Source organism: Camelus bactrianus, chromosome 5, assembly GCF_048773025.1.
Source record: "Camelus bactrianus isolate YW-2024 breed Bactrian camel chromosome 5, ASM4877302v1, whole genome shotgun sequence".
NCBI classification, from domain to species: Eukaryota; Metazoa; Chordata; class Mammalia; order Artiodactyla; family Camelidae; genus Camelus; species Camelus bactrianus.
The window spans coordinates 16,576,857-16,596,375 of NC_133543.1; the positions used below are offsets into that span (position 1 = coordinate 16,576,857).

Below are 19,519 nucleotides of genomic sequence, written 5' to 3' on the forward strand. Positions count from 1 at the left end.
CTTACTGTATTTTAATTTCTACAAGATCCATTTGTTCTCTTTCAAAACCTGCTTGGTCATTCTTTATAGTTTCTTACTCCCTTGTCTTTCCAAAATTTTCTTATTTCTTTAAATATTAAGACAATGAAGTGGTTTTTTTCTTGGGGCTTTTGTGGGAATTCTTTAAGGTCCAGACTGAAGTTGAGTTCTTCCAGTGAGGATCTATGTTTGCTTCTGCTCACGGCGTGTGGATGCAAGCAACCCATAGCCACTTTAAAATGATTTAGATGAGGTAAGAATGCATTAATTTTCCCCAGAACTTCGATGTCCATGGTCACCCCTCAGTGTCCAAGGGGACTGGTTCCAGGGCCTGCCAGGGACACCAAATCCACGGATGCTCAAGTCCCTCAGCTGCCCTCAGTATGCGCGGACCAACCAACCGCAGATTGCGCAATACTGCACATTTACTGAGAAACTCCACGTACCCGTGGGCCCGCAGTTCAAACCCATGTTGTTCAAGGGTCAACCGCAACCATCAACTCTCTCATGAGAGGTGTAATAGAGAATATAAATGCTCCTTCTCCAAATCCCCAAAATTACTGACCATAACACACTGAAAGGTAACCTGGAAATAAGCTTTTGTCCAAAAGCTAACCTTTTAGTCCTTTACCAACAATTTTTTTCTGATTAGCCATCAGGGTTAGAAGGGCTACTTGATGTGTGTGGTAAGAAACTCCCAAAGAATATTTATTTTTCTTAACTACTGTGATAAGGGAGTTGCGAGAATTCAAATGAATTGTCCGATTTTTGAATTTAGGAGCATCCAACTACTGACTCAAAACCATGTTTTTGCCGCCTAACGATGAAAGTACCTAGCTCTCATCTCAGGAGCTGGAGAGTGAAATATTTAACAGAATTAGTAACAAATTTTTAAAAGGCTCCTGATGATTCCAAAAATTCAAACAGGAAACTCATGATGAGATGCTAAGTGGTACTTACTGCTGCCTGTTTCTAATGAGCACGCAGGGTTTTCCTGAGCATCCCTGCTGAGGGTCATGCCGCAAACAGAAGTGACGGCTGAGCAGGGCGCCAAGCCACAGGCCTTCCAGGGCCGCCCATATTTCCGTCTCATCACCACACAAGGCCCAAGGCTCCGACTGGCAGACTCTGCAACAGCCTGTGCAGCCCTGGGACGGGGCCAAGGCTCGCTGCGTGCCTCGACACGGTGCCGTTTCTGCTGATCCCGATTCCATACAATTAAGGGCCCACCTTCTCCCCTACCTTCCTACACCAGGGCCAGGACACTTACTGTTCTCAGCCTCCTGCACAAGAATTGAGGAAGCAAACTCCAGACCTTGCTCTGGTCTGATAAGAAGAAAACTTATATGTATGTATATGCAAGACTGGGACATTGTGCTGTATCCTAGAAATTAACACATTGTAACTGACTGTACTTCAATTAAAAAAAAAAAAACCTGATAGGGAAAAAGTTTAAAACCTGCCCTGCTGGGCGGGATAGCAACTGACTTTCGGTCTGTTGTACTGGTATAGGAGAGCAACCAGGGAGTTCTGGAAAAAATACATAATTTCCCCTGTAACGCCCTCACTTTTCACTTCACTACATTGTTGAATTCTGCCCTCCACTTCCCATGCATGTAGGCTTAGGAAATATTTAGGGTCACTTTTTTGAGATGGAGAAATATTTACTTATGCCCAGCCTCAGTCTTCTCTCACAAGCAAAGTCCTCACCATGACATAGGTCTCCTGTTCACTTTTCATTTTGGAAACTGTGACTTAGAGAATTTACCCAGTCCCAAGAATCACCAGTGAGGCTTCCTGAAAATTCCTATTCCCTGGCTCCTTCCAAACTTAATCAGAACTTTCAGGAGGAAGGACCCAGGACTCTGTTCTTTTAGCAAACATCCAAGTAATTTTTATGGTAAGTATGAAGAACACCCATCTTGAGACTATGCTCATCTTTAAAAAAAATTCTGCTCCTTATTTTTCCTGTATGAGTGAGCCCCTTAGGAAGTAAAATCACATGACCTGCACACATCAAGATAAGACCCAGTCTCCTCTGCTAAATAATGTAATGGAGTTTTCTGAGCTATATTCTCCTAATAAATATGATGTTGACCAGGCTTTCGGGACTCTGGGTCCATGAAATCTTGAGTCCCCTCATCCCATCTTTGCTCTTAAAAAAAAATAATAATGTAATGGAGAAATCATTACCCTGAGGGCTGCTGGGCCTAAGCCATCACCCTAAGTGGAAGAGGTCTAACTGTAAATTTCAGTTATCTGAGATGTTACCACACTCACTATCCAGAGACTTTGCAAAGATGATCTTGTCTGGCACATGCTAATCAGAGACCTGTACAGACAGAAACAGCCATGCCTAAAACTCAAATGATGAGTGGACGGCTGAGAGTAAATGAATGAATGGGGATGTGTCAGTGATACAAATAAAAATGTATTGTGTAATTCAGAAGCTTTGGGGGAAAGTAAAGTATTTTCTTAATGTCTAGAAATTATTTGGTAGAAAACCTCTAAAAACCCTTAACCTGAGCAGTTGACACTGAAATTTATTTTCAAAACAGGAAAGGCAAATTCTGGGAGGCCCACAAAAGCACAAAGTCAAGGGGAGGAAACAGAAGCTAAGGTTGTGCGTCAGGCGGGACACAACCACCACCCCGACGACCGTCCACACTCCTCCCCGGCGAGGGCTCTGGGTAAAAACCACGGGCGGAAAACTGGTGCTAGACTCACAAGAACAACTGAATGAGAAAGGAGAGGGGACGTGGGTGTGCAGAGGCCAGAGTCCAGTGGAGATGGAATGGAGAGCGGAGGGGCAGCGTGCAGCGTGTCATGCAGGGACCCCGCCCAGGAGGACAACAGGCGTGAGGACAGAGGACGGTGAGAGACACACCTCGATCACAGAAACAAACCGCTTACCCTCCGCCTTAGTGGTAGTACCATCTTTAAGCAAATTAAAAAACAAGGGAAGGGATAACAGGGAACAGTTAGTAACATTAAAAAAATTAAAAAGCAGAGTGTTATTATTAGCTACTAAAAAAGCAAAAGTACAATTTAAAATAAAATTAAGAAGGAAACAAGTTCAATAGCAAAGCAGAGTCTGCAGCAAGTCAGCGAGTCCATCACCTTACACTGAGACCAGCTCAGCAGAACGTGCTTCAGAGCCCAGGCCTGAAGGGCCACCCAGGGCTGCACCCCGGCCAACACAGTGACTGTGCTTCTGACCTAGCTGAGCCCCATCCTCTAAAGAGGTCCTTTTTTTCTTGGAACAAAGTACCAGCAGAATAAGAGGTGAAAACTAACACACTGAAGAGTCACCCAGAGGACAGAGGCGGCAGGAAGCTCTGAGAAGCGGGCTACACACCGAGCAGCCAAGCCGCATAGCTCGGTACCTGAGTCAGGGCCCGCGGACTCCGCATCTCCCCTCATGGCTCTGGACTCTAGAGGTTTGGAAAAGGGTCATCAGCTGTAATGCTACACTTCTGCACAGACGGAGTAATCCTAACAGCTTCTCAAGGGATTACGTATACTTCAGGGCTGATTTTTTGGGCTATTACTGTTTTGGACATCAGGAAATTCTGAGAATCAGAATACTCCAGTCATGTCCTTAGAAGAGGTGACACCAGGCTGAGACATACCATCAGCGCATCTCGAAGGTCGGTCCTGTACCAGCCAACCAAAGGCCTGAGTGCTCACTAGCACTGGGGGAGCCATGTGGTCCACAATGGAGTCGTCAAATGTGCACAGAGAAATAAAAGTCTTTCTAGAGCTGGCTTTTACTCAAGTTTTCAAGCAATGACACAAATCCTAATTACAAACACTCTAGGTGGATCACAGGCACTGAAACAGCTGAGGAGCAGAACCCGATCGACAGTCAGCAGGAGCGCTGCACACAGCAGGGTCCTGACCTGTCTGCCACTCAGCGACAGTGTGCACACGGGACCACAGACACCTACGTCACGAGACGGCCGCTACACGACAGGACAGGGGCTCTCAGTAGGCGTCTTCCCCACCTAAATGTGTCTACTGCGAGCTATTCCCACTGGGAGAACAAGGCTGAGTTAACAATGTTGCAGAACACGCACTCCACACCTTTTAAATCAATCGTGTTTCTATCAACCAGTTTCTTCCCTCCCAGAGGATAACAGCTTACAAAGGACTTGCACATAATTTCACTTATCCCTACCACATATCTGAATTAGGTGGTTATTATTACCATTAATTCATGGGTAGAGAAAACAAATTCAGAGATAACAAGGTTTAGTCAAGGTCACCAAGTACTAACCACCAGGCCTGTGACCTTCGGTGTTCTCTCAGTATGCTTCTGTGCTCAAAACACTTCCAGAATATTACTTTTATAACTGACTGCAATTAGTTTCTAAACCACGCAAGTTACTCAGTCTCAATGTTTCATCAAGTTTAACCTGTATTCATTTCATTAAAATCCAAAATAAAACTAACCCAGCCAAGTCTCCAGACTTAAGCTTCGATTAACTTTGCCCTAACAAAAATAACGTGAACTAAACTATTAGCCTCAGTGACAGTAGCTGTTAAGTGTCTGCTGAAAAATGGACACACAGACCTGCCACTCTTTGGGGTACCGATTCTTTGAAAATGGTTCCATTAGTCTTCCGGGCTATCACCAGAGCAGGTCCTGCTCCTCCCAGGAGTCGCGTGGAGACCACACTCCTCTGTTCAAGGTGAGGCTGATGACCGGATCCCACACTCCTCTCTCGAGCTGCCCTGCCTCCCCACCAGGCCACACCCGCAAACTGGGGACTACGACCACCATCCCCACGTCTCTTACTAAACCCTGTGGCTCTGCTGCCACTGTGTCAGGAAGGGGAGCCCAGCTCTGTCGACGCGGGAGGGGCTGAGGGGGCAAGCTCAGGGCAGACTTGTCACTAGACAGGGCGATCTCCAGACTCAGGCAGCTGCAACCAGTCAGCACAGTTACTTACACTGAGCTATTCGCCTGCAACAGGGGAACTTCCCCAATGACAGCTTTGACACCTGCCGGATAAACAAGTCTGAGAGAAGGCTAAGCGTCATCTTGCACAGCAGCACTGGGGGAAAGGACCATGGGCGTTGGTTACCTAAGGATGCGTAGGACCCTGGAGGCAAGGCTGCGGCAGAGCTGAAAGGTGCAGAGCCGGGACTCGAGGAGACTTTGGACTTGGCGCTGGCTGCTGCGTTCACATCAATGTCACTTCGAGACCGCTGGAGGGACCCAGTCGTTGATGCAGATTTGGTGCTGACCGTAGAACCTTTCGTGGTGAGGAAGGACATGTTAGTTTAAGGACCACAACAGAGTGTTAACTGTACATCGCTGAGACGTGTTCTGCTTTTCTTAAAAACAAACATCAAGTTTTAACAAAGGCTAGAGCACTGGGCATTGAAGACACTTCAGCCACGGTGAAGGGATCACAACTGACCATGACTGCATGCACCTTTGTAATCGAAGCCCGTAAACCTCAAGAAATGAAACACCCTGTGGCCCCTACAAGTAGTGGCAGTGACAAACTGCTCACATCTGGCCAGTTTCCTCACCATGTGGCACAAAGGTGTCCCCCTCCCCAGATGCCTCCCCTTCAGGAGCCATTCCCCTCTCCCACCGCCAACAGACACCTGTCCTCACTCATCCTCACTCCCACCAAGAGCTCCGGGCCCAGGGCCTCACTGTCTGTGCCGTGAACCCACGAGCTGGAGTGGGGAGGGAGGGAAACTTCATCTGCTGGGGGTGGTGGGAGTGCAGGGCAGAGCAGATACTCTGCAGGCCTGGGAGGGGCCAGAGAGCATGTGGCCAACTGCCAGCAACCCAGCGGCCTGAGCCATGCAGCCCAGCTCAGGTCTGGACGTACACACAGCCCAGGGTAAACAAACACACATGGCCCAGGTTACACACACACACACACACACGCACACACGGCCCCTGCAGTCTCACCTCTGGAGGTGGCGCTTCCAGTGGGACTTCTTTTGGCGGAGAGCGGCCGACTGAAAATAAAGGTTCACATGTGCATTTTACCTGCATTAACACGAGGACCATACAAGACAAGAAACTGCGATAATGAAGTTACTGCGGAGACTGTGGACTCCCACAGGCATCTGGACCCCCAGGTCAGGAAAGCCTCAGCATTCCCCTGTGGACTGTCTCCTAAGTGCGCAGACAGGAGTCTCAAACACGGACAGAAGTGAGAGTCAGACGGTCACATGGTGCCCAGGTGTGAGGGCCGTCCCTCTCCTGCTCACCCCGACTCAACTCCGACATTCTTGGAAGATGCTGAGAGTAATCCACTGACATTACTCCACCCTGTGCCCCAGGAGTGCCACATAAACAGGACTGCGAACTACCTGCGGCAGAGATCAAGGCTGCTGCCTTCTTCCTGCTCCCTGAGGGCCTCTGAACTGAGGGGACCGACAGTAGCACACGCTCTGAGGACACGGGGAGAGCCTGTGTTCTCATGCAGCCAAGTCCCAGACCCCAAGCCTCACACCAGCAAAGAGCACGGCCTCCTTACTTGAGACTCTCCTGCGAGCTAGAAGATGAGAGGTCAGATTGCGGCAGAGACACGATGCTGTCCGAGTTCTTCAGGTGGGACTGCAGGGCCTTCTGGTAGGAGGACTCCAAGCTGTGGTACAGGTGCTCTGCTTCCCGACTGAAGTGACTGTGGAAACCCCAGTAACACCTAGGGAGACATGCCACCTCCTGTCACAGCCAGCGGGCCACACAGCCCTCCCGCAGCCCTGACACCGTGTGACACCACACGCGACTCGCAGGGCCGTCCGGGCTGGCAGGAGTCCTATCCTCATGGCTGACCGGTGCTCTGACCCTGGGGGTGGCTCGGCTCTGCATCTCAGCCTCCTCCTCAGTCAGGTGGAAACTGAAGAGCCTTCCGGCTGGAGTGCGAACACATCTTGGGGAAGACGGAGCTACAATCTCTAGAACTACACTGAGAACCCAAGGGGTCAATCACAGTAGTGTTTATACGACCGGACACTCACTGATCTGAAATGCAGAAAACTGCTTTGGGTAACACGCACAACAGAAAACAGAAGAATGTTCACAGCTACTTGAAATCTGCACTGCGTTATGACTGAACAACTGGAAACAATCGGGGAGGGGACAGGGTGTGAGGTGAGGCAGCTTATTAGCAAATCCGTCCCCGATGGTTGTCACAACCACTAACTATGCCGCCCATTTGGTAGGATCCACTATGAAGAGACTCAGTGCTGAGAGAGGGTCCGCCAAAACTCGAGCCCAGGGGCTGAGTTAGCAGAGGCACAGCCAGAGCAGCGGGCGTGGCCCAGGGGTAAGGACCGACTGGAACCTGTGTCGGTTGGAAGAGCTGGTCAACTACAGAAGCATAGAAGAAATAGCCATGGGCAAAACTGGGCTATTTACCTAAATGCTGCCTGAGAGACAGAGAAAGTCTCAGCATCAAACCTCTGCCATTTACAATTACCACGGCAAAATCACCCCCAGGATGGCAGTGGCCGTGGGGTCCACAGCTCCTCGACTGGAGCACCACCGGTCCTGATGGCAAAGTGAGCCCAAATGCTCTGGGCTGACCCCAGCCTCCCTCACAGGGAGTCACACGTCCCAGGAACCCTGTGGTGCCCACGGATGTGAGCACAGGGAGAACCCGTGGCGGTGACTTTCATAGTAACTCAACAGGTCACTCTGGAAGAACAGAGCTCAGTGAGTAAGAGAAAAAACAGAGCACGCCTACTAGCACTTTCCTGACTCGCGTGATTATTTCCCACAAATTTAAAGAACGTTCTGTTGTCGATCTCAGTCCCATTTATATTCAACAGTATCAACCAGTCTTTCAGGCCTGGGCACTGAACAACCCTCAGAACAAAAAACTAGGGAATATTCTGAAATGGCCTTTTGAGTCATATTTAAAGCCATGATTAACAAAACATGTTCGCGTCACTCAGTGAGCTTCGACAAGGCAATCCGGACCACGCACCTGGGACGCGACAGCAGTGACCCGAGCCGGTGCTGTCAGCAAACACTTACTTTCTGGCCTCCATCCTGGCTTCAGAATCGGCATCGTGTATTCCTTTCTTTATTGTTTCGGCTAACACTGAAATATGTCTAGATATTTGGGAAAGAAAGAAAACAGGTGTGAGAAATAACTTAAAGGCAACGTGGGACCCAGAAGCCTGTACCAGCGAGTCAGCAAACGGGGCAACAAGAACCGCCCACAGACCCTCTGACTCCAGGCGCCCTGGCCCACGCCTACCCTTCCCTGCTTGGGGCCAGATGACCCCACTCTCGTTTTAGGAACGGCTGATATTTCTTATTTGACGTTTCATTCAACGGCTCCACGTTTCTTTCAAACATACTAACTGAGCTCAAGCAAAACAGCCTGTCTCCCAGGTCAGCACCAGTTCCTACAGCAATCAGAAGTGTGATGACAACCCCAGCATTGAGGCTGCTCCTGCATCTCATCTGTGTACTTGAAGAATGCTTTCCAAGCTCCTGTATGTCACCAACACTTCTATGAAATTAAGTAACCATTTTACAGAGGCGTTCCCTTCAGTTATGTTCTCCCGTCGTTGAGAGGGACTCATCCAACTGTCTCACGGGATACTTACCGGTCTGGAGAAAAGGGCCAGTTTACCTGCCTCACTCCCGCATTCACTCTGGAAGCACTCAGGGAGGACCTGCTAAGGTGCCAGCGCTGAGCCGGGAAGTGAACAAACACGTGCTGCCACGTCTGAGCTCTTCACGCTTCCCTGTCCCATCACTGTCCCTGCACTAAACCCCACAGTCCACTTACACCTGTAAGTTCCAAAATTATTACCAAATAAAGGGGATACAATACCTGGGAGATTAAAGAAGAGGAAAATCTTTTTGAATGTGTGACAATCTTCTAGATTCAAAGTATTTTCAGATGAAACTACCTCTGGGAGGCTGGCTTTTCCCTCTCTGACCAGGGCAGCGAGGCCTGGGCTCCCAGGCCAGTACAACCCCACTACTGGTAACACGCTTACCACTATGGCGTCAAGTTCCTCCCACACGACACAATGTACCACTCAAACTGGGTGGCACAATACCCCCATCTAGTCTCCAGATTTAGCTCAGAAAGAACAGGCACCTAAAACTGACAGGAACTAAAAACGGCAGAGAAAGAACCTCAGAGCAGACACAAGCTTCTTCAAGAATTCTGCCACAATCCTACATTTTACCACGATGATGTGACACTCTCCACAAAACAACCCGGATAAAGGGAAAACTGCTGACTTTCCGACATGGAGGGATCAAAAAGAAAACTTTCAAATGAGTGAAATTCTGTCAAGGATGTAAGTTACCCCTTCCCGCTGAGAGCGGTGTTAAACATCCGCCTTGTTAGGACTGACGGGACGTCAGGCAGCAGGACCGGAGCAGCACAGAGCAACGCCTGGCTGTGCCGGTCAGCTCCCCTTCCACACCCCGGACACGCCGACGACACCATCACCACTAACCCTTCTGCCAGGAGGAGGTGCCTCACATCAGGAGAAATACTAGCAGCAGACACGCAAATAAATGTTAGATTGCTTCACTCTTACAGAAAGTGGCCTGGACCCACCACTGAGACATGAAATCCTAAATCCACTCAGAAGGAAAACCCAGCAAATCAGATGCTCACCTTTCCAGTGAATGTGTCTGCCATTCTTGTAAAAGTAAATCTAAAAATTCAAAACAGCGCCTGAAAATTGCAAAAGAAAATTATATGTAACTTGGTCATTTAGTATGTTAGTGAAAATAAAAGCTTTTTTCTTAAGTGACCCAACACTACTTTTTGTAATTGGTAAATTTCCTCTAAGTTTTTACAATTTAAAAAATGGAACATAAAGATGGAACCAGAATTGACTGAAAACCAAAGCAAATTAAAATAACCAAGCATCTATGGTGGCCAAAAAGAATAATCACAAGATACAGGGACGGGGTACAGGAGTTCCCTTGAGATCAGGACCCTGAGCTTCACCGCACTGTTACTGAAAGGGTGTCTGCCCCACGGCTATCTACCACTACGCTCACTAAAATAACACACGACCACAGACGGACACACACAGACCCATGCACGCTAAAGAACCAGGGATCAGTCTTTGTGTTAATTTCAAACAGTGTCTTGCACAAAAAAGGTAATAAATGAACAAACAAATAAACAAACCCTGAAAAACAAAGTATTTAACAAATTTTCCTACCAAGTGTTTACAACAGATTCTTCTCTAGCGGCTCAGCTGTTTTCCTCTCTTCAATCTTTCAACCTCCTTTCTTTCCCAGCCTCTTCGCTTCTGGGATCTGTCTTGGTCTGATTTGTACCCAAAAACAATTCTGGCCTCATCTCCTTTGGATTGTATCACCAGTCTGGGTCCCACCTCTTCATAATTTCCCTTTTCTGGACTCTAGGACGTCTGTCTCCGCAGGACTAGGTCTTACTAGATTTGGAACAAATCTGAAGCCAATCTTCCTCTAACGACCAGTCTCATTCCCGGGATATTCCCAACTCAAAATCTCAGAATCCACATGATTAATCAGTCAGGGAATCTCGACTGAACTCTTACCCTCTGCTAGATGCTGGAGATACAATGGTAACCAAGACACACTCCAGGAAGCAAGACAGACAAGACCAGCTCCCAGGTTCTGGTAGCACGAGCGCCCTTGGAGAGCCCAGTAGAACCCATCAACCCAGTCTCAAGGCTGGTAACGGGGCTGGGGCTCTAAGCAAGCGCTCTCAGGAAGACACTGACTGTGGCCATGCCCTCTCCCCACCGTCACTCCCCCTGCCCCGACCTAGGCAGTGGTCACCCCACGTCCACCCTCTCCCAGGCCACTGCCTGATGTGGGCTTTTCTTGTCTCTCTAACACACATGCCTGTATTTATCTGTTTCTCAGTGAACACCACCATCTTTGGAGCTAATTCTTGCCTTAAATGTGCTTTACAACAACCTATTTAATCAAAAATATCACCTGTAAACTAGGTTTTGCTTTCAACTTTTTGGACTAAATTTACTTTCCAGACAATTTAGATCACAGTCCTTCAATCCAAAGGCATTAATCACAGCAATCTTAAATAAAGATTAAACATTTCAAACAAACATTTTTTCATGAAGGGAAATTTAAAATTTGTTTTGGTTTTTTTAAAAATTCAAAAATAATGAGGAAACTCTTTAAAAATTTACCTTCTAACTGCAACAGACTTGGAGGTGCAGTTGCTCGTTATGACAGGTATTAGCCTGGGGATGTGTGTGTGCTGTGGAAAGAGCAAAGGACAGAGGTGAACACTCGCCTGAAAACACAAAAATAAGACAAGACTGAGATAACGACTTCTGTATTCACCTCTCTAAAGCACCTATATATTCAGACTGGAATTTCACGGATATTGCCGAAGGCCATGACAAAATTTACAGAGCCAAAACAGACAACAGGTCTAAACAAGTCTAAAATCTACACACATTGCTGGGATGAGGTCTAAACCATCTGAGCAGGTGAGACCTAAGTGCCAAACGGAAGACTGTTCCAGGGAAATGTGCAATAGTGGCTATCAGTTTCATGCCTGAAGTAGGCAGTGGAAGCAGTAAGAACTAAAAACAATACAAAGTAAGGCCCAGTCACTGTGAATACTCTGAACAGACTGCAGGTAGCATCAGCAAGCCCCAATTTCTAGGGCTGCTCTGGGGAAATGGGACTTGACGGTGGGGAGAGGTGAGGTGAGGGACTTCCATCAAGCCTTTGTGAACTATCAGGTTTTACTGAAAAATGTGTATGTAAAATACTTGGCTAATTAAATTTAAACAAGTGTTTTGAAAACTGAAGATATTTTGTTTGTAATTAAGTGGGGGAAAAGGCCATACTGTATGTGCAATGTGATTCCATATATGCAGTCCCTCAAATGAAAAATGACCACCAATATTTACCACCTGCTTATTCTATGTATGGCCCCAAACTATACTTACCCGAATGATTAACCTAATAGCTACAACACCAGAGGTGGCCATGACTTTGGCACTGTTTGGGATTAAATTAAAGATGGTTGGCATAATGGCTTCTGCTCCATGGTCAAATTTATTCCTCAGGACTGATGACAGATGCCTGCAATAGGAAACAGATGCTGGGCTGTAGTTACAGTTCTCATAAACGGTGTAGCATATAAATGTCTTAATGTTTTAGAGCCTTTGTGTAAAGTTGTCTAAGGATAAAGGACAAAGGTCCAAGTAAGAGACTTTAAAAATGCTTCCAATGTGCATAAGAGGATTGGCAAATAGCACTAGCCCGAGAGTTTGTTCTTTTTTTTCTTTTAAATAAATGACTTCCAACTAATTACTTTTTCTTCCTTATATAATGTTTTTATTTTTATTTTTTAAACTTTTTTTATTGAGTTATAGTCATTTTACAATGTTGTGTCAAATTCCTAATTACTCTTAAAGTAGTGAAAAGCAAACAAATCGATCACACACTAATAAAACACAAATATGAAAAAGCTCCCTCACGACATTTCTCTTTCATTTTTAGCACATAACATTCAGGCTTCAACATCTGACTGCAGCCCAAACTGTAAGCAGCTGCTAAGCCCCCTTGCCATTGCTGCTGCTTTGAGTGTCTGACACAGAATTCTAGACACTGATACTGGTTTGCTAAGGATACAATTTTACTGCAGTAACGTTACAGCTATTGTACTCTTCTAGAAACAAAAATTCAAATAATCACGCTATACTCTGCCAGCAAAATCAATGAAAGGCTGAGAACAGGAGTTTGTAAAATTTCACGTTTCCTTCTATTAATAACTGCTTCAAGTTTAAGATAGAGGCTTCAGAGCTAAACCACTGAATAAAATTTAAAATCTGTCACACTTAACGTAACTGGTCAGGAAGTACTGTTAAGTCCCAAAAGAACAGTAACAGGAATGGGCCTCGAAGATGCGTCGGCAGTTACACCAGAGACCTGTCGACAGCCCGTGGGCCCGCGCTGAAGCACCGCGAGCCTGGATGCCGTGGTCCTTACCCCAGCGTGATGCAGGCCTCCCGCACCACCTGAGAGCGCAGGTCCTTAGCAGACAGCTTAAAGGCTCCGTCGAGAAGACGCAAATGTTGAAAGAAGTTATCATAGTCAGCAGCACCAGCCAAAAGTAAAGATCTAATCTTTTTTAGCTAATGGGACAGAGAAAATTGAGAGAGAACAATTCTCAAAACAGAATAAAGAGGAGCCAGCAAATATGAAATGAAAGTTAAATTGACACGGCAACAGTTTTCCAAAAAGAATTCAGCCAACTAAATATTAGCTAATATACTGAACAAATCTATGTACTGCAAATAAGAACAAATTTTTAAAAATTAGTATCTATGATAAATACATAACAATTCCATAAAATGTGTTTTTAATGGGAAATGTTTTAACATATTTACAGATGCTGTGATACTAAGATAAAGCTTGTAGAAGCTCCTCCCCTAAGCCTCCCCCCGCCCCCACTCCCACTGCCATTTATTTAATGAGTCAGAGGGAGGGGCCATCCTACTGTCTCTTTCACGGTGCCCCCATCACGAGGTCTGATCTCAAACAGAACCCATTCCTCTCCTTCTTCCTGCCAGCCGCACGATGTGAAATAAGGTGCAACCTCAGGTAAGACACACCCTTCACTCTAATGTCCCTTCTCTCCAGTGCTCACCCCACTGGTTTTCATTAACCCACAATAGAGGGGACAGAGGTGACATGAGGACAGAAAGGAACAGAGGGCACAAAAGTCAGTAAAAGGCCGATCGCTGGCCAGTAGTCCCAGAGTTAAACCTGCACTCAGGTAAGTGGTGGTTCCTACTGGATGTCCCACTGGTAGGTCTTTGTTAAAAGTAGATACAACAGGAATTAAGTTGGCATTTTAAAAACAGAAGTGAGGTAATCTACTAAAAAGGTGAAGTATAAATATGGTAACAAATGTGGTAGTATAAATAATAAATACGGTAATTATGTTTAAAATATTTACTACGTAAAATTCATTAAAGCTGTACCCTAACTTCATAATAAAGTATTTAAATATCTAATGGAAACATGGTCACGCGAAGTCAACAGCTTACAGCGTTCACTCTTTGCTCCCAGTCATGCTTGTCATCAGATAGTATTTCCCTAATCTTGTTTATGGACTCCTCCAGGTCTCGGCTGGAATAAATCTGTAAGCAATGTTAATTTACAATCAATGTAAGAAAATGTACAGAATAAACAAAGATTATTCCCTATTATTTGAAGCCACGAATATTTAGAAAGTACAGTAGAGGAAATTATTTCATTTTTCAGAAGGACCTTTGAGATAACATCTAGATGGGTTTGTCTTAGATTGAGCTTTTTCCCATTGAAAGCACCCACTCACTAGATCTGATGTCCAAGTATGGGGAACCTTGCCTCAAAACGGCTTTACTACAAACTTAACAGATGCTTCACGTACAAAAGAGAATGAAGCCTACTGGGGAACCGTCTGTGATGCACAAGTCATTTACTCCTCTCAGCATTTCTGTGACATTACACAGGCACACCTGTGAGACACTGGCTGCATTGCTGTCTGGAGCCGACCCGGCAGTCACACGCATTTGTCTGGTTTCCGAGACTGTAGTCTATTAAGTGTGCTACTGCACTGTGTCTAAAAAAACAATGTGCAGACCTTAATTTTAGAATAGTTTACTGCTAAAAAATGCTAACCATCATCTGAATTTTCAGCCAATTGTCATCATTCTGCTGATGGAGTGTTTGAAATATCATGAGAATTACCAAAATGGGACACAGAGACATGAGGTGAGCAAATGCTATTGGAAAAATGGTGCCAAAAGATTTGCTCGACACATGGTTGCCACAAACCTTCCATCTGTGAAACCGCAGCATCTGCAAAGCGCAGCAAGGCAAGTGCAATTAAAGGTGGTCTGCCTGCACCTGTGACTTCAAATGTTTTCAAGTTCACCTTCTCACCTATCCTCACGCCTTACTCATCAGACATTTTGGAGGCGCTGGGTGGGGAAGGCCAAGGACCAAGGACGGGACGAGCCCAAGGGGTCCATGACCTGACTACATAGTTGCACGTGGCAGGGCGGGGGCTGGGCAGACCTAGGCGGTTTAGGGCCCCAGCACCAGGGTGCAGTGTCGGCCGAGGACAGGACGTGAGCCTGAACCAACCAGATGACTCTGAGGCACAAAGCAGTGTAAATGTGTGGCTGTCCTCCAGCTTCCACAAATAATCTCTGCTCATCTGTCAGGTACATAACTGAAGCATCAAGTGTTTGCATAAACTAAGATTTCATGAAAACATTCTTTATAGCTTCAGACACCAAAATCCTTCTAATTTACAAATTTGTCTTTCTAAGGAAAATCCCTAAATAAGCATGCTTCTCTGTTCTCTCTTCTAATCACTTATTTCCCCCCTTTATGTGACCTGACCCCCAAGCTCACTGCTAGAGCAACTTCTCTCCAGTTCTTGCTGAAACGTCATCTTGGGCCATGACTTTTGCTCTTCACTGCGGCTCTGAAAGGCTCCGAAGTTTCCTAGTCTGCAACCTCCCGTCTCCTGCAATCTTGAGTCAAAATTACCCTACCCAGTAAGAAACTCCACGTATTGCGCATCTGAAAAGTGAAATTTGCAGAGTAAGTGCATCCTTGTTTTAGCCAAACTAACCTGCCTCACTCACCTGCACCACAGGGACGTCATCAAACGCTTTGATAAAGTCCTCTTCATCAACGGCTCCAGCCCCTTCTTTTGCAGCTATGAAAAGATTTGCTATTTTATATATAAACAGTGTGCACTAGAGGAGTCTGAATATACACAATCAAAATTGTATTTTGGAAGATTTGTAACTTTTTTTAAGTCTTAATAAAAATTTAGTTTTGTGGAATTGACAAACATTAGTGACTTTCAGCATCGAGACAGCAATTTTACAATACAACATTTAATTAGTTTAAAGTCATCTAAAGAGACTACTTGCTTAAGAAGGGCCAGTCTAGACTTAAAGGAGTTAGATGGTTTATGTTATATTAATGTACAAATAGTTTCAAAGATTCCTAATAAATGTATAACAAAAATTCTAATTCCTCCCGTAATAAATGAAAATATGTAACTGTTAGGAATCTAGCATAACAAACTTGTGAAACAATCAAAAAGATCAAAAGTATTTAACAGTTTCACCCCAACTTTATATTAGACTCAAAACATTTTCATTTCCTTAAACTTTCATTTCCTTCAATTTTCATTTTACACATTAGTTGCGAGTTTCCCCCGTAAAGCTGTTTTAAGAGTCTCTTCAACTTAACAGTTAATCGCTATCACCTGGGAGAAAGTCTTCTATTTGCTAATATGAACTTCACTTCACACATGCAAATCCTGTGACATTTTATCAGATGTTTTTACTTCATAATAAAGGTTTCAAAATTGTCCTCCACAGTCACCTTGTGACCTTCAACGATCCATACTGCCTAGTTGAGTGCTTTTCCAGAGCTTCCTGCCAGACAAGGGACCTGGTTTCTGGGGTCCTGACGGATGACTCCAACAGAAAAGGCCTTTAAAGACGACTCCTGGCAGTGGTAAAGCATCAGCCCCTTGGTGAGCACTGTGCTGCACGCACGAGCCAACCGCACACGGGCAGCAGAGCACACAGACACGGTGCCCTGCGTCCGCTGTGCGCTCGGCCTGGGTCCCCTGAGCACCTGTCTCCCCGTGAGACGCAGAACGCTTCGAGGGACCCAAAGACCAAGCACCATCGCTGAGCCCAGGAGCCTGACCAGAAGGGGCAACGAGGAAATCCTTGACTGTGGTGCTAAGCAAGACAGAAAAGATGAGAACAGGGCCAAGGGGCAGCGGGTAGGTATCTCCACGTAATCTACAGAGCTGGGGTCTCGGGGAGGGGAATGGGGGAGAGCGGCCTTGATCACGCAAAAAACAAGTACTGACACACGCTACCACGTAGGTGAACCTCACAAACACGATGCCAAGCACAAAAGACCACATTCTGCAGGACCCCACGTCTGTGGCATTTCCAGGACAGCTCCCTGCACAGACCAACACAGACCAGGGCTGAGGGAGGAGGAAACGGAGGGGACCTGCATAAAAGGGACAAGGTTTTCTTTGGAGGGATGAGACTGTTTCGGAACGAGATCAAGGTGGTGGTTTCACAAGACTGTGAATGTGCTAAATGCCACCAAGTTGTTACCTTTAAAACAGTTAATTTTATGTTGTGTGAATTTAAGCTCATCATCAAAAATATAAATTTTTAAAAAGGAACACCACCACGAGCTTAGAAAGAACAAGAATGACAACAAAAATGGAAGAAACAAGCACAGCTCCACCCTCTGCCGTCAGAAAGCCCCTCTGCCAAACACAGAGACGCCAGGGGACTGTGTCAGGACACCAACGCTCTGGGGCCAATTCAGGGAGCAGGAAAAGGCCGCAGGAGACAGCATCCTGACACCGACCCTGACCGCAGCTTGAAGTCAGCTCTCCAGCCAAGCTCAAAAGCCCAGTGCTAACAGTAAGCATGGTTCTAAAAGCAGGGGTACTTGATGTTTTTTTAGAGGCAAAAAGCAGGAAACTGGCCTGTGAATTTACAACGTGACAGCAAAATGAAAGCTGTGTGTAACAAGGACTCAAAACTGTCTAAATTGGGGGCTGGGTGAAAAGGGATTTAGGGCAGAAATCCTTGTGAATAAACTTTCAAAGCTCCAGGGAGCTAATCCTGACCATTTACTAACTTAACATCCACACTGGCCTCCCAAGAACAAAGCCACTTGTGTAGGAACAACACATTTCAAGGGCAGAAGGTGCAACTTGACATCTGGATAATCAATCATGATACACAGACACTGGTAAAAGGACCCACAGCAGCTTCGGGCATCGCTGGAGCCCAATAATCAAATAATGCCTTCAGCTGGGGGGGAGGGGGGCGCTCTCCCCCTGCCCCTTAGCTATCTGTCGCCCCGCAGGCTCTGCCTGGACAAACTGTGCTGGCCCAGCCCACAGCTTATAGCACTGACAGCAGAGAACACCGGTGGAAACACACAGAACCACCCCATGTCCGCAGGGCACGTCTGTGGGCCAACCCCAACCGCCACCTGGGCTTGGTCTCACCTGCAGATTTGGACCCAACAGTGGATGAGCTGACCCTGCGGGCGGTCCCCATTCCAACGCTTCTCCGTGCGCTTGGTGGGGCTTTGGAGGACGTAGAACTGGCAGAGGAGGGTCTGTTACCATCCACAGAATCCTCATCATCAAAATTTTTATCTGAAGAGTAAGCACAGAAATCATTTTTTTTGTTTTAATTTTAAGTACTTCTTCATCTGAATCTAAAACAGCAACTAGGCTTGGAGATGAATGACTGGCCTGCTCCTGTGGAGTCACAGGTGACGGTCCAGGGTTTAGAAGAGCCTTAGGTGGGTTCAGAGTGCAGCCAGAAACATCTTTGCTTCCACGTACCTACCATGCTTTCCCACCCAACCTTGGAAAACAGAAAACCATAAAGAGGAAAGCACTCACTGAACCACCACCTAGGCACAGGTAACTTAACATTTTGGCATATTTCTGACCATTCTTTCATGCATTTTCTAATAGTTAACATGAGACTATGTATCATTTTAGAATACTGCTAATTTCAAACCTGTCCACTTTACATAAATACCCATGTTAATGGTCACATGGTACTTTGTGATTGGAAGATGCCACAAAGGAAAACACTTCCACTGTTAAACATTTAGGGTGATTCTAACACCTTACTGTTAGAAATAATATTGCAACAAATACCTTTCTACTTGCACTTTTGACTTTTTAATGATTTTAAGGAAAAAAATTCCTAGAAGCAATATTACTGGGTCAAGAGTATAAAGGTTTTTTTATGTGTACTGCAAACTTACCTTCAGAAAGGTCATGTAAGTATGTACTTTTCCTGAAAGTTCAAAGAAGTGCCCATCTGGCTACACCCTTGACAGTAAATAATTATCATTTTTAAACTTCAACCAAAATTTGACAGACAAAAAAGGAAAAAAAAAAAAACCTTCTTCAATGTTGCATTTCTCTTTTGAGTGAGGTCGAGCATTTTTTCATACGTTCATTAACTTCTAAATTTTCTAAACAGCAGTAGATCCAATCAACACTCTTCAAGTTGCATTTGAAATTAAAAAGAAAAAAGATCTTTGGGCTCATAAAAATGAACATATTTATGTACAGCATTTTGAGGACACAAAAATCAAAGCTGTCAGGGCACACTGCAGAGGACCAGGGATTGTAACACATGTGTGGGTCACTCAGGAGCTAAAGAACGAACTCAGGAGTAATTAAAGACAAAAAAGAAAACTAGCATCCGTAGCTGGCAATATTCATGTCTGAAAAAGGGCATTAGATCTTTACCAGTAAGTCTCAATAACTGTGGGCCAAAAAACAGATACAAACAACAACCTGCTTTTCCTGATGTAGTCGCTTCTTGGCTAAACTATCAACAGCCAAGCCTCATGTCTACTCAGGACCCTAAAGTTCCTTACAACTCACCAACAATCCACTTCAAA

General features: G+C 45.7%; 1 protein-coding gene across 24 annotated transcripts in view; it reads right to left on the reverse strand.

The window, feature by feature from the left end:
* The window catches only part of CLASP1 (cytoplasmic linker associated protein 1), a 192,166-nt gene that overhangs the window by 78,045 nt on the left and 94,602 nt on the right, over positions 1–19,519 (reverse strand). For 16 of the 24 annotated variants that reach the window (XM_074363475.1, XM_074363474.1, XM_045516050.2 and 13 more), the window contains 12 exons: positions 18,093–18,245; positions 15,664–15,737; positions 14,071–14,163; positions 13,007–13,152; positions 11,962–12,097; positions 11,188–11,258; positions 9,651–9,710; positions 8,036–8,113; positions 6,531–6,698; positions 5,957–6,006; positions 5,109–5,279; positions 3,405–3,452 (listed from right to left, as the gene is read on the reverse strand). In XM_074363475.1, the coding sequence (XP_074219576.1) occupies positions 3,405–3,452; positions 5,109–5,279; positions 5,957–6,006; positions 6,531–6,698; positions 8,036–8,113; positions 9,651–9,710; positions 11,188–11,258; positions 11,962–12,097; positions 13,007–13,152; positions 14,071–14,163; positions 15,664–15,737; positions 18,093–18,245 (1,248 nt within the window). The remainder of the gene's footprint in view (positions 1–3,404; positions 3,453–5,108; positions 5,280–5,956; positions 6,007–6,530; positions 6,699–8,035; positions 8,114–9,650; positions 9,711–11,187; positions 11,259–11,961; positions 12,098–13,006; positions 13,153–14,070; positions 14,164–15,663; positions 15,738–18,092; positions 18,246–19,519) is intronic. The other 8 variants (XM_074363495.1, XM_074363489.1, XM_074363493.1 and 5 more) reach the window with 1 other exon arrangement.